This window comes from Bombina bombina, chromosome 2 (genome assembly GCF_027579735.1).
Source record: "Bombina bombina isolate aBomBom1 chromosome 2, aBomBom1.pri, whole genome shotgun sequence".
Taxonomy (NCBI): Eukaryota; Metazoa; Chordata; class Amphibia; order Anura; family Bombinatoridae; genus Bombina; species Bombina bombina.
The window spans coordinates 1,438,312,852-1,438,326,831 of NC_069500.1; the positions used below are offsets into that span (position 1 = coordinate 1,438,312,852).

General features: G+C 50.3%; 1 protein-coding gene across 1 annotated transcript in view; it reads left to right on the forward strand.

Annotated features, from left to right (window-relative positions):
* The first annotated feature begins 1,460 nt into the window (after positions 1–1,460).
* The window catches only part of WDR54 (WD repeat domain 54), a 258,021-nt gene continuing 245,501 nt past the window's right edge, over positions 1,461–13,980 (forward strand). The window contains exon 1 of the mRNA XM_053700368.1: positions 1,461–1,685. Within this exon, the coding sequence (XP_053556343.1) occupies positions 1,461–1,685 (225 nt within the window). The remainder of the gene's footprint in view (positions 1,686–13,980) is intronic.

The window sequence follows — 13,980 nt, forward strand, 5'->3', positions numbered from 1 at the left end:
TCTGTAAAGTTCTGCTAACTTGCATGCTGCTGTAAATCTCTGTAAAGGTCTGCTAACTTGCATGCTGCTGTAAATCTCTGTAAAGTTCTACTATCTTGCATGCTGCTGTAAATGTCCGTAAAGTTCTGCTAACTTGCATGCTGCTGTAAATCTCAGTAAAGTTCTGCTAACTTGCACGCTGCAGTAAATCTCTGTAAAGTTCTGCTAACTTGCATGCTGCTGTAAATCTCTGTAAAGGTCTGCTAGCTTGCATGCTGCAGTAAATCTCTGTAAAGTTCTGCTAACTTGCATGCTGCTGTAAATCTCTGTAAAGGTCTGCTAACTTGCACACTGCAGTAAATCTCTGTAAAGGTCTGCTAACTTGCATGCTGCTGTAAATCTCTGTAAAGGTCTGCTAACTTGCATGCTGCAGTAAATCTCTGTAAAGGTCTGCTAACTTGCATGCTGCTGTAAATCTCTGTAAAGTTCTGCTAAATTGCATGCTGCAGTAAATATCTGTAAAGTTCTGCTAACTTGCATGCTGCTGTAAATCTCCGTAAAGTTCTGCTAACTTGCATGCTGCTGTAAATCTCTGTAAAGTTCTGCTAACTTGCATGCTGCAGTAAATCTCTGTAAAGTTCTGCTAACTTGCACGCTGCAGTAAATCTCTGTAAAGTTCTGCTAACTTGCATGCTGCTGTAAATCTCTGTAAAGGTCTGCTAACTTGCATGCTGCAGTAAATCTCTGTAAAGTTCTGCTAACTTGCATGCTGCTGTAAATCTCTGCAAAGGTCTGCTAACTTGCACGCTGCAGTAAATCTCTGTAAAGGTCTGCTAACTTGCATGCTGCTGTAAATCTCTGTAAAGGTCTGCTAACTTGCATGCTGCAGTAAATCTCTGTAAAGGTCTGCTAACTTGCATGCTGCTGTAAATCTCTGTAAAGTTCTGCTAAATTGCATGCTGCAGTAAATATCTGTAAAGTTCTGCTAACTTGCATGCTGCTGTAAATCTCCGTAAAGTTCTGCTAACTTGCATGCTGCTGTAAATCTCTGTAAAGTTCTGCTAACTTGCATGCTGCTGTAAATCTCTGTAAAGTTCTGCTAATTTGCATGCTGCAGTAAATCAGTGAGGTGTGGTGTGGCTTGTAAGATAATTTTCTTACATGAAAGGCTCATCAGTCTACTGTGTCCCCCAATACCTTTATAATGAGGGCACCACCTGTCTGCTTTTACTGAGGTAAAATGAGGTAATATTACAATATTGCACAAATTATCATGAAATTAATTTGTTAAATTATGCTATTAATTTGTGCTTAAAATACTACGGGCTGGCAACATTTTCTGTGCTTTTCATTACCCTGTGAATTGTCTGTATCCACCTGTAATTGGTGTCAGGCACGTTCCCAGCCAATCAGGGTCTGATACATAGAAGAGACCCATAAGAAAAAGCACCAGTAACGATTATCTCTTCTCCTTCAGCAATATGTATCGTAAGGAGAAAAGTATCCAGATGAAGAGCAGCGCGTCAGCTCTGTACAACAACCTAAGCGTGCTGCCCATCAGCGACAAGAGCCTCACCTACTTCACTGTCGTTCATAGCAACACTGTAAATATGGTGAGCGCCTCTGCGGATGGCTTAAACTTCTCCCACCGCCAGCTGCAGTCTAAGGAGGGGAGCATGGCCGTCAGCTCGTCCCTCATCACCCAGGTGAGATGCCATATTTATTTAGTTATTATTAAATATATTATATGAGAAGACACTGTACGTTATATTTATTTAGTTATTATATATATTGTCACGGATACCGGGCTGCAGGGGTTAAACTCCTACCCCCCCCTGTTGTTTCTCAACGGTTTTGGGCTCAGAGCAACCACGATCTCCCAGAGCTTTGGTTCCCTTGTTTTCATTGATCCACCTGATCTTGAAAGAGCTGGTCTCTGACTGACCTATCCCTCTCCGGCCGGCCGGGCTCCTGGAACTAACGGCCGGCTCCTGCACCCAGCACCCTCTGGGACACTTTACCTCCGGCCGCTTAGAAGGCCCCTTTCCCCAGAACTCCGCTCTCTTGGGGATTGGTACTCTGTGGGGAGGGCAAGAGGGGGGCCAATTGGAGGGCCAACTGGAGTTTCCGAGCCCTATTCAACAGACCGCCCTTCGGCTGGCCTGCCCCATGGGCTCCTTCATCCCAGGTCACTCCAGCGGTCCTTTGTCCCAGAGCTCCGCACTCTGGGGAATTACTACCTCTGGGGAAGAACCAGAGGTGGGGTGATTTACAGGGGAGAGCTCTCTCAGGAACTGGGGGTTTCGGACCCCCATCATTACCCCCTCTTACAATGGCCTGCTCAGTGTACATTGGATAAGCCATAACTCCGACCCCCAGCCATGGATCAAGGCGCTTTTTGGAACAAAGTAGCTGGGGGCCAGGGGCTTTCTAACGACACCCTGGAAGGGCTGCCGCCCCCCCGGGATCACCCCGAATACCCCATCCTTGTACCGCTGGACACTGGGGAATAATGTACACAATGGAGGCGCCAGCCTGTCTGGAGGGGCGGGAATGGCGGGAGATGTGAGGATCAGATAAGGCTTGTTATCAAGATCAGTTTTTGTATTAATGTTGTATGCTTTTCCAATAAAGGGTACTTCGTGTTTTCACCTGAATGCTAGTCTGTCTAGTTATTTGGGTTAGTCCTGCTAAAATCACTTTTCCCGCTACATAGTGGTCGGTTCCAGGTATTGGAAGGATCCCTTGGCAGTGCCACCCTGTCAGGGTACAGGGAATCCGTCACAGTAGTGGCAGCGGTGGGATGCTTCCGTTCACCTGGAACGTCCAAACCACCACCTGAAGACCTTTCCGGATGAAAAAATATAGTGAGCTTCGGAAGGACGAGCTGAGGAACTTACTGCAAGCTAAAGGCAGAGTAGCTGGCAGCAAGACACAGGCGGTGATCATACCCAAGCTGATGGAGGACGATCGGTCTAGCGAGTCGGCTGGGGGGGTCTGATGCCGGCCCAGTACCGCCTCCACCCACGGGACTACCATGTTGGATCTACAGAGACAGATTCAGTGGCGACTGGACCTCTATGGATCTAACCCACCTGAGGAGATTGTTACTCGGGTCATTGCCGACGCCACTATAGTGCACTTGATGGAGCTGCAGAAGTCCATGGGGGTAGTAGTGCAGGATCCCCTGGCTTCCCCTACCAGGCCCAAGAAGCTACCCTATGCATCCTTCCGTGCTTTCCAGGATGATGGGGTGGAGGAGATCGACTGCTACTTACAGCTCTTTGAGTCTCTGTGTCAATTGCAGGGGGTTGCTGATGCCGACCGAGTCACCATCCTGCTCCTGAAACTGGCCAGCAGGGCTTTGGAAGCCTTCCACACTATCCCCACCCAAAGACCAAGCCAAGTACGACCGGGTAAGGAAGCGCATCCTTGCCCGCTATGGACTCACGCCGGAGGCACACTGGCTGAAATTCCGGGGGCTTCAGAGACAAGAAGGGTAACCCTATACTGAGTTTGCTTATCGGTTGGCCCGGTCCCTGGACTCTTGGTTTACCGGTTGCCAGGTAACCACCCTTGCTGAAGCGGTACAGCTCATCCTTTTAGAGCAGTACTATAAACGTGCTCTGGCTGAGATACGGGACTGGGTCAAAGACAAAATACCCACCACAGCAGATCAAGCAGCCACCCTGGCCGACCAGTATGTAGATGCCCGGTGCCAGGCCGCCCCGGGACCCAAACACGTACCATACTCTGCTTCAACCCCTGCCCGACCCCCAACAGCATTTTGGCATCCCCTGTTTCCCTGGCTGGGGCCAGCAATCCCCGGGGGGTGCTATGGGTGTGGGCACCCCTGCCACTTCCAACAGAACTGTCCAGCAAGTCCGAGAAACCCCCCAGCACAGCAGCCTAGCTATCCCGGGCTCAGTGGGGGAGCACTCCAGCCAGGACATACCAAGCCGCTGCCCACTGCATGTACGCAGCGGGTCCTGCTGACTATACTGAATGGCCAGATGAAGTTGGTGTTCTGCATGAGGTGAGCCTGGTAACCAAAGACAACCGCCAGCACCACCGACAGGACATCTGGGTCAATGGGTAGGAGGCCCAGAGATTAAGGGACACTGGAGCCACCGTCTCCCTGATCCAACCTCACCTAGTCCCCCCTCTGGCGAACAGGGAGAACCCTTGCTGTTCGGGTAGCCTGAGGTGTCATATTAGAGGTTTCTACCTCCTGGGTACACCTGAGGTTCCTGTACACCTGGGAAACTGGCACGCGTGATGTGGAGGTGGGCATCATGCAACAACTCCCTGCCGAGGTCCTATTGGGGAACGACCTCGGCCACCTTGTCTCAGCCTTTTTGGGAATAACTCCACGGATACCTGCCCAGTGACCACCCTCTGGCAGACCAGACGCCAAGCCATCACACCGACTCCGGGAACCCAGGTGAGACATTTTGCTCCGACTCCTACCTTACCTCGACCTTCTTCCTCGACTACCCCCCTAGCCCCCAACCGACCTTCCTGGGTGTCCCCTTCCGATTTTGCCCAGGAGACCCTGAACGACCCAACCTTAGCCCCCTACAGAGATCGTGTGGGTACAGACCCCCAGGGCCTCAGCGAAGAGCGGTTCCAATGGGAAAGGGGGCTCCTGTACCAGATCTCTGAGAGGAGAAAGGGACCGGTTCCCAAGCGTCAGCTGATTGTACCAAAGAAGTTTCAGTCCAATCTATTGAAGATAGGACACAACATTCCCTTAGCTGGTCACTTAGGAAAGGCCAGGACCCACCACCGCTTGACCCAAACCTTTTTCTGGCCAGGAATTACAGTAGATATTAGAGAATACTGTAAATCTTGTGAGGTGTGCCAGAAAGTAGGAAAAACAGGGGACCATACTAAAGCCCTCCTACACCCTCTGCCTATTATCTACGCACTCTTTAGCAGGGTTGAAGTAGACATATTGGGGCCATTAATAAAAAGAGAGAAGCGCTCAACCTGGGAACGAACAATAACATAATAGCTTGTTCTATGGCTAGTTACCACCCAAGAAGCAGCCTCTTTTTGCTCAACATGTGCCTTTCACAGAGAAGAACTTTCCTGAAGCATATCAGTTTGATCACAGTACAGTCCAGCCCCGAAATACCAGGCAATCCCTCTCTGAACGAGAGAAACAGCAAAACCCCAGACGTAAGTTTCGGCCTAGTGTGGGCCTCGTCAGTGAGATGCAGCTATATCCCTCTAGGCACACTGAGCAATGGGTCCACGTGTGCTAAAAGAGTGTGCACCCTGAGTTGCAATGGAAATTAACAGGCATGGAAGATATTCTAGCTTTTGTTTGTTACAAACTGCTATTTGTAACTGACCCTTTAAATGGAAAATTGCCCTGCTTCTCTGGATTGTGGAGAAGCCTATTTGCCAGCCTCCTTCCTCATGACTATGGCCCCTGGAAGATTGTGCCCCTGAAAACGTATTAACTTTTATTGGGTGTATATGGCCCTTTAAGAACCGTCTGGGGACATATTGTGACTTTGGTGAACAATGCCCCTTTAAGACTATGTCCCCAGACCTGTAGGTCAGGTGCCTGGTTAGTCTCCCTCCAAAAGGGGAGATATGTTACAAACTGCTATTTGTAACTGGCCCTTTAAATGGAAAATTGCCCTGCTTCCCTGGATTGTGGAGAAGCCTATTTGCCAGCCTCCTTCCTCATGACTATGGCCCCTGGAAGATTGTGCCCCTGAAAACGTATTAACTTTTATTGGGTGTATATGGCCCTTTAAGAACCGTCTGGGGACATATTGTGACTTTGGTGAACAATGCCCCTTTAAGACTATGTCCCCAGACCTGTAAAATAACTTGTCCCTGGCTTTCTCCCACTTGGTTCAGTAAATAGGGCTTACTGAACCAAGTACCACACAGGCAGAGTGTTCCACAGAAAGGGAGCACTGTTACAAAAGCATTAGTTTTCATTGTGTGCCATTAAGTGCTATGTGACAGAAAGAGTTAACCTTGTTCACCTTCAAGAAGCTATTTTCTTAATACAAGTTTGCTGGGATCAGCTCTAATTAAGTTTAGTGATAAACATTCCCATTGTCTAATCAGACTGCTAGTGATAAGATGGACTGCATTGTTTTCTTGTGTGTAACTTGTTATCTGCTGAAGTAATGTATTCTATGGTGGCCTGTCAAAGGACGTTGTCTCTCTATCTAAATGTGTGATTGGGGATTTTATGCCTCCCCCTGAGAGTGTCCTTTTTGCATGTAACCTCAATAAAAGCAGGCTGTGTGTTCCAGCACATCAGACCTTTTCTGACCCTCTAACTTGCAGCCTTGACTCATGTTTGTAGGGGACAGCTATAATCACTACAGGGATTGCTATGCTCTTCATACTCCCTTAGCTACTGAGCTCTTGTAAGAGCTCTTGTTCCTGATCCTGCTTCACGCTACAGAAGGAAGAGGTTCACCTACTGGAGCCTGGTCGTAGGTCCAGGGCGCAGAGCAGACGGCGAGATACCAGCCCAGCAGCGGTGGTTCGTAGAGTCTGCATTACTTATGGTGGCTACGCAGTAGTCTATGGTGTCTACGGTGCTGATGATCCTTTGGTGAGCGCTAGGAGCATCCTTTTCTATGGTCCAACTTCCAGCCAGCCTGGAGGCAACCGTAACATTTGGCGGCAGCGGTGGGATAGCGTCCTAGCGCAAGGAGCAGCACCCCAACAGCACTGGTATCGTATGAGAGTTATTGAGGGCAATGCTAGCCACTGCGCAGCGTCCCTACCTACAGCAGCATGGAGCTGAAAAGACACTGGTCAGAACCCTGTGAAGAGCACCTCAACCTGATCCGTCGCTATGAGGGCGCTGATTTCGTTCCAGAGGTATAGAGGCGGCTAGTCCGATATGGTCCAGACCCTGCGCAGGAGGTAGTCAGTCGAATCATCCGAAAATTGGATACTGAGAACAAAGCGGCACAAGCCTTTGAGCGCCAACTGTGGAGTTTGGGGGTATGGACACCTGGTCTCCAGCGAGAAAGTGAGTTACAGGGAGAGGAGAGCAGCGACCTCCCTCCCCAGCGGCAGTATACCGTGCAGAGGGAAGAGACAACCGGTCTCCTTCCCCAACCCCAACCAGAGATACCTGAGGCAGCAGGCCTCATAGACTGGTCCTGGGAGGACCCCCAGCAGGCAGGTGGAGATGGGACCGCAGTCTCTCTACCGGCCCTACAGGGATGCTGGGCAGGCGGCCCAGATCCCCAGCGACAGACCCAGCTACAGGGAGGGGAGAGCATCGACCTCCCTCCCCAGCCGGAGTGTGCCTTCCAGGGAGAGGAGACAACCGGTTTCTCTCCCCAGCCGCAGCATGTTCCACAGGGAGAGGAGAGCAGCGACCTCCCTCCCCAGCGGCAGTATACCGTGCAGAGGGAAGAGACAACCGGTCTCCTTCCCCAACCCCAACCAGAGATACCTGAGGCAGCAGGCCTCATAGACTGGTCCTGGGAGGACCCCCAGCAGGCAGGTGGAGATGGGACCGCAGTCTCTCTACCGGCCCTACAGGGATGCTGGGCAGGCGGCCCAGATCCCCAGCGACAGACCCAGCTACCGGGAGGGGAGAGCATCGACCTCCCTCCCCAGCCGGAGTGTGCCTTCCAGGGAGAGGAGACAACCGGTCTCTCTCCCCAGCCGCAGCATGTTCCACAGGGAGCGGAGAGCATCGACCTCCCTTCCCAACGGCCGCCGGAGTATCAGGAGGAGGAGGTAAGCCAATCTCCCCCTCCCCAGCTAACTCCTAACTTGGGCCCAAGGTTAACAGTGGAGATGTTAACCCCCACTGACCCCCACGTTCCCTTTGCCACCGGGCAGGACTATGCCCCAATTCCCCCAGCAGAAGAGCTGGTATCAGGACAGAGCGCTGCTGGCCTCTGCCCTACAGACCCCCTTGTTACAGGACTGGCCTGCAAACCCCTCACCCCAGCAGAAGCGCTGGCACCAGGGCAGAGTGCCGCTGGCCTCTGCCCCCCAAGTACCACCAGCTATTTGCCCAGCTGCGCCAGGAAGGCCGAGGATGCTACACTTTCATCCTACAACCTGGAACCTACAGGCCAGTACTACTTATTGTGGGGGGGCTACTTTGCTGCTAATGTTTATTTGTGGGTGGGTTGCGAGACTAACTTAGGCACTGACCGACAGAAGGTCAGGTGCCTGGTTAGTCTCCCTCCAAAAGGGGAGATATGTTACAAACTGCTATTTGTAACTGGCCCTTTAAATGGAAAATTGCCCTTCTTCCCTGTATTGTGGAGAAGCCTATTTGCCAGCCTCCTTCCTCATGACTATGGCCCCTGGAAGATTGTGCCCCTGAAAACGTATTAACTTTTATTGGGTGTATATGGCCCTTTAAGAACCGTCTGGGGACATATTGTGACTTTGGTGAACAATGCCCCTTTAAGACTATGTCCCCAGACCTGTAAAATAACTTGTCCCTGGCTTTCTCCTACTTGGTTCAGTAAATAGGGCTTACTGACCCAAGTACCACACAGGCAGAGTGTGCCACAGAAAGGGAGCACTGTTACAAAAGCATTAGTTTTCATTGTGTGCTATGTGACAGAAAGAGTTAACCTTGTTCACCTTCAAGAAGCTATTTTCTTAATACAAGTTTGCTGGGATCAGCTCTAATTAAGTTTAGTGATAAACATTCCCATTGTCTAATCAGACTGCTAGTGATAAGATGGACTGCATTGTTTTCTTGTGTGTAACTTGTTATCTGCTGAAGTAATGTATTCTATGGTGGCCTGTCAAAGGACGTTGTCTCTCTATCTAAATGTGTGATTGGGGATTTTATGCCTCCCCCTGAGAGTGTCCTTTTTGCATGTAACCTCAATAAAAGCAGGCTGTGTGTTCCAGCACATCAGACCTTTTCTGACCCTCTAACTTGCAGCCTTGACTCATGTTTGTAGGGGACAGCTATAATCACTACAGGGATTGCTATGCTCTTCATACTCCCTTAGCTACTGAGCTCTTGTAAGAGCTCTTGTTCCTGATCCTGCTTCACGCTACAGAAGGAAGAGGTTCACCTACTGGAGCCTGGTCGTAGGTCCAGGACGCAGAGCAGACGGCGAGATACCAGCCCAGCAGCGGTGGTTCGTAGAGTCTGCATTACTTATGGTGGCTACGCAGTAGTCTATGGTGTCTACGGTGCTGATGATCCTTTGGTGAGCGCTAGGAGCATCCTTTTCTACGGTCCAACTTCCAGCCAGCCTGGAGGCAACCGTAACATTGTTCTATCTTAGGAGTGCGGCTCTCTCTCTCCTGATATTTATGCAAATGACTCTTGGGTTTCCCTAAGGGTAATGGGGGAAACCAGATGTGGACTCCTTGCACACATGCCCATAGAGAGATACAACTGCACCTCACTGATGAGGCCCACATAAGGCCGAAACGATTGTCTGGGGTGGTTGTTTCTCTTTTTTAGAGAAGAATTTCCTGGTATTTCGGCGCTGGACTGTCATTGGGCAGGGTCAGACTGATATGCTACAGGATATTTTTTCTCTGTGAAATGGCATAGTGTGCTAAAAGAGTGTGCACCCTGAGTTGCAAAGGAAATGAACAGGCATGGAAGTTTATTTTATCTTTTGTTCTATCTCAGGATTGCGGCTCTCTCTCTTCTGATATTGGGGCCATTAGCCCGTCACAGCCCCTCAGGGAAAAGGTACATCCTTACAGTAGTGGACTATGCCACTCGATACCCGGAGGCAATCCCCTTGGCTAATATCCAGGCGGAGACCGTAGCAGATGCAATGCTCCGGATATTTATCAGGGTAGGCTTCCCCCGGGAAGTGATTTCCGATCAAGGAACACTTTCACTGCGGAAATCACTCAGCAGTTATGGAGATTGTGCAGGATCAAATCCCTGCACAGCCCCCTACCATCCCCAGACAAATGGACTATGTGAGCGGTTCAACGGGACCCTAAAGCAGCTGCTTAGGATGTTCTCAGCCACTCACAAGGACTGGGAAAGATTCCTGCTGCACCTCCTCTTTGCATACAGAGAGGTGCCCCTGCAATCCACAGGCTTCTCCCCCTTTGAATTAGTGTATGGCCGGAAGATAAGGGGACCCCTTGACTTAGTAAGAGCCCACTGGGAAGGGACTACAGGGGGGTAATAACTCTCAGTTGTGGAGTATGTTCTCCAACTCCAATACCAACTTAAGGACCTCGCCGACCAGGTGCGAGAGAACCTTCAGGTCGCCCAGCATAAACGGAAGAGGTGGTACAACTGCAATGCTTGTACCTGCACCCTGTCAGTAGGACAGAAGGTTCTTGCTCTGAAGCCTGTCAAAACGGACAAGCTACATGCATCCTGGCAAGGACCCTACTGGATAGTGGAACAACTGAACGACACCCCCTACCTGGTAGCCAAATGTTCAGATGACCGGGTCCGCCGGACCTTTCATGTTAACATGTTGAAGGCATATGTAGAAGGGCCAAGGATGTGGCTCCTATCTGTGCTCCGGCAGTGGAGGACTCTGAGAGCCTTCCGATGCCGGATGCTCCCCGGACCCAATGACGCCCCCCAAGGAGTGGCTGACATAACCCTAGACGAGAGGTTAGGGACTGAGATGAAAAAGCAAGTCCGGCAACTCCTGAAAAAGAGACAAGACATGTTCTCTACTCTCCCTGGATACACCACAACAGCCGTACACTGAGTGGAGACCCTGGGACAGGCTCCCCTGCGACAGGCAGCCTACAAGGTCCCAGAGGCAGTCAGGGACAACATGCACCGTGAGCTCCGGGGAATGTTGGACCTAGGTGTCGTTGAACCGTCCAACAGCCCCTGGGCCTCCCCGATGACCTATTAGAATCGCCTGCGGCCACTTCCTGATCACCCTTCCTGATCACCCTCGACCTCTGCAAGGGATACTGGGAGATATCTGGCAGATCCCTCTAGACCCTGAGTCCGTCCCTAACTCTGCCTTCATCACCCCCTTCGGCCTCTACCAGTTCAAGGCCATGCCGTTTGGGATGAAGAACGCTCCAGCCCCCTTCCAAAGGATGGTGGATTGCCTACTGGATGACCTCCAGGACTATGCCTGCGCATACATGGACGACATCACCATCTATAGCGACACATGGGAGGACCATCTGGCCCACCTAGGTGTCATTTAAGATTGTCTCAGAGCCGCCGGACTGACCCTAAAACTTGACAAGTGTACAATCGGGTGCTCAGAGGTCCAGTATCTCAGCCACCAAGTGGGCTGCGGGAAGCAGCGCCCAGAATCGTCTAAGGTCGAGGCAGTGGCCAACTGGCCCACTCCCCGGACCAAAATCCAAGTCCTAGCTTTTCTAGGTACCGCCGGTTATTAACGGAAATTTGTCCCTAATTACAGTGCCCTGGCCAAACCCCTGACTGACCTGACCCGTAAGCGACTACCTCGACAGGTCCTGTGGTCCCCCGAGTGTGAAACTGCCTTCCAGAGTCTTAAGTCTACCTTTATCTCTGCTCCAGTACTGGCCTCTCCTTACCCCACCAAACATTTTTCTGTCCACACAGATGCCTCCATGTTCGGGTTGGGAGCAGTATTAAGCCAGACAGATGAAGAAGGGCAGGGCCACCCCATAGCCTATATTAGTAGAAAACTGTTGCCCAGAGAAGTAGGCTACACGGCGGTGGAGAAGGAGTGTCTGGCCCTGGTATGGGCCCTGAAGAAGCTACAACCCTACCTCTGTGGGAGACCCTTCACCCTCCTCACAGACCACAATCCCCTTGTATGGCTTAATAGAGTTTCCGGAGACAATGGAAGATTGCTGAGGTCTGGAGAAAAGCAATGGGGAATGCTGATGAACTTTCCCGACGGACTGAAGTAGCATAGACTCCTTGGACAGCCCCAGGCCGACCCTTGTGTGGATCTAGCCGGTTCTGCCGAACTTGAAAGAGGGAGTTGTCATGGATACCGGGCTACAGGGGTTAAACCTCTACCCCCCTGTTGTTTCTCAGTGGTTTTGGGCTCCTTAGAGCAACCGCAATCTCCCAGAGTTTTCCTTGTTTTCATCGGTCCACCTGATCTTGAAAGAGCTGGTCTCTGACCGGCCTATCCCACTCCGTGACACTGTGTGCCATATTTATTTAGTTATTATTATATATATTATATGAGAAGACACTGTATGCCATATTTATTTAGTTATTATTATATATATTATATGAGAAGACACTGTATGCCATATTTATTTAGTAATTATTATATATTTTATTTATTTAGTTATTCTGCACAAGTATGTCTGTATATGGGCCGTGCCTGACTGTGCACAAGTATGTCTGTATATGGGCCGTGCAGTATGTCTGTATATGGGCCGTGCAGTATGACTGTATATGGGCCGTGCCTGACTGTGCACCAGTATGTCTGTTTATGGGCCGTGCCTGACTGTGCACAAGTATGTCTGTATATGGGCCGTGCCTGTGCACAAGTATGTCTGTATATGGGCCGTGCAGTATGTCTTTATATGGGCCGTTCCTGACTGTGCACAAGTATGTCTGTATATGGGCCGTGCAGTATGTCTGTATATGGGCCGTGCCTGGCTGTGCATAAGCATGTCTGTCTGTATATGGGCTGCTCACAAGTATGTCTGTATATGGACTGTGCACAAGTATGTCTGTATATGGACTGCGCACAAGTATGTCTATAAATGGGCTGCGCCTGGCTGTGCACAAGTATGTCTGTATATGGGCTGCGCCTGGCTGTGCACAAGTATGTCAATATATGGGCTGTGCACAAGTATGTCTATTATGGGCTGTGCACAAGTATGTCTGTATATGGGCTGTGCACAAGTATGTCTGTATATGGGCTGTGCCTGGCTGTGCACAAGTATGTCTGTATATGGGCTGTGCCTGGCTGTGCACAAGTAAGTCTGTATATGGGCTGTGCACAAGTATGTCTGTATATGGGCTGTGCACAAGTATGTCTGTATATGGACTGCACACAAGTATGTCTGTATATGGACTGCGCACAAGTATGTCTGTATATGGGCTGTGAACAAGTATGTCTGTATATGGGCTGTGAACAAGTATGTCTGTATATGGGCTGTGAACAAGTATGTCTGTATATGGACTGCGCACAAGTATGTCTGTATATGGGCTGCGCACAAGTATGTCTGTATATGGGCTGCGCACAAGTATGTCTGTATATGGGCTGCGCACAAGTATGTCTGTATATGGGCTGTGCACAAGTATGTCTGTATATGGGCTGTGCACAAGTATGTCTGTATATGGGCTGCGCACAAGTATGTCTGTATATGGGCTGCGCACAAGTATGTCTGTATATGGGCTGTGCACAAGTATGTCTGTATATGGGCTGCGCCTGGCTGTGCACAAGTATGTCAATATATGGGCTGTGCACAAGTATGTCTGTATATGGGCTGTGCACAAGTATGTCTGTATATGGGCTGTGCACAAGTATGTCTGTATATGGGCTGTGCCTGGCTGTGCACAAGTATGTCTGTATATGGGCTGTGCCTGGCTGTGCACAAGTATGTCTGTATATGGGCTGTGCCTGGCTGTGCACAAGTATGTCTGTATATGGGCTGTACCTGGCTGTGCACAAGTATTTCTGTATATGGGCTGTGCCTGGCTGTGCACAAGTATGTCTGTATATGGGCTGTGCACAAGTATGTCTGTATATGGGCTGCGCACAAGTATGTATGTATATGGGCCGTGCCTGGCTGTGCACAAGTATGTCTGTATATGGACTGCGCACAAGTATGTCTGTATATGCGCTGCGCACAAGTATGTCTGTATATGGGCTGCGCACAAGTATGTCTGTATATGGGCTGCGCACAAGTATGTCTGTATATGGACTGCGCACAAGTATGTCTGTATATGGGCTGCGCACAAGTATGTCTGTATATGGGCTGTGCACAAGTATGTCGGTATATGGGCTGCGCACAAGTATGTCGGTATATGGGCTGCGCACAAGTATGTCTGTATATGGGCTGCGCACAAGTATGTCTGTAAATGGGCTGCGCACA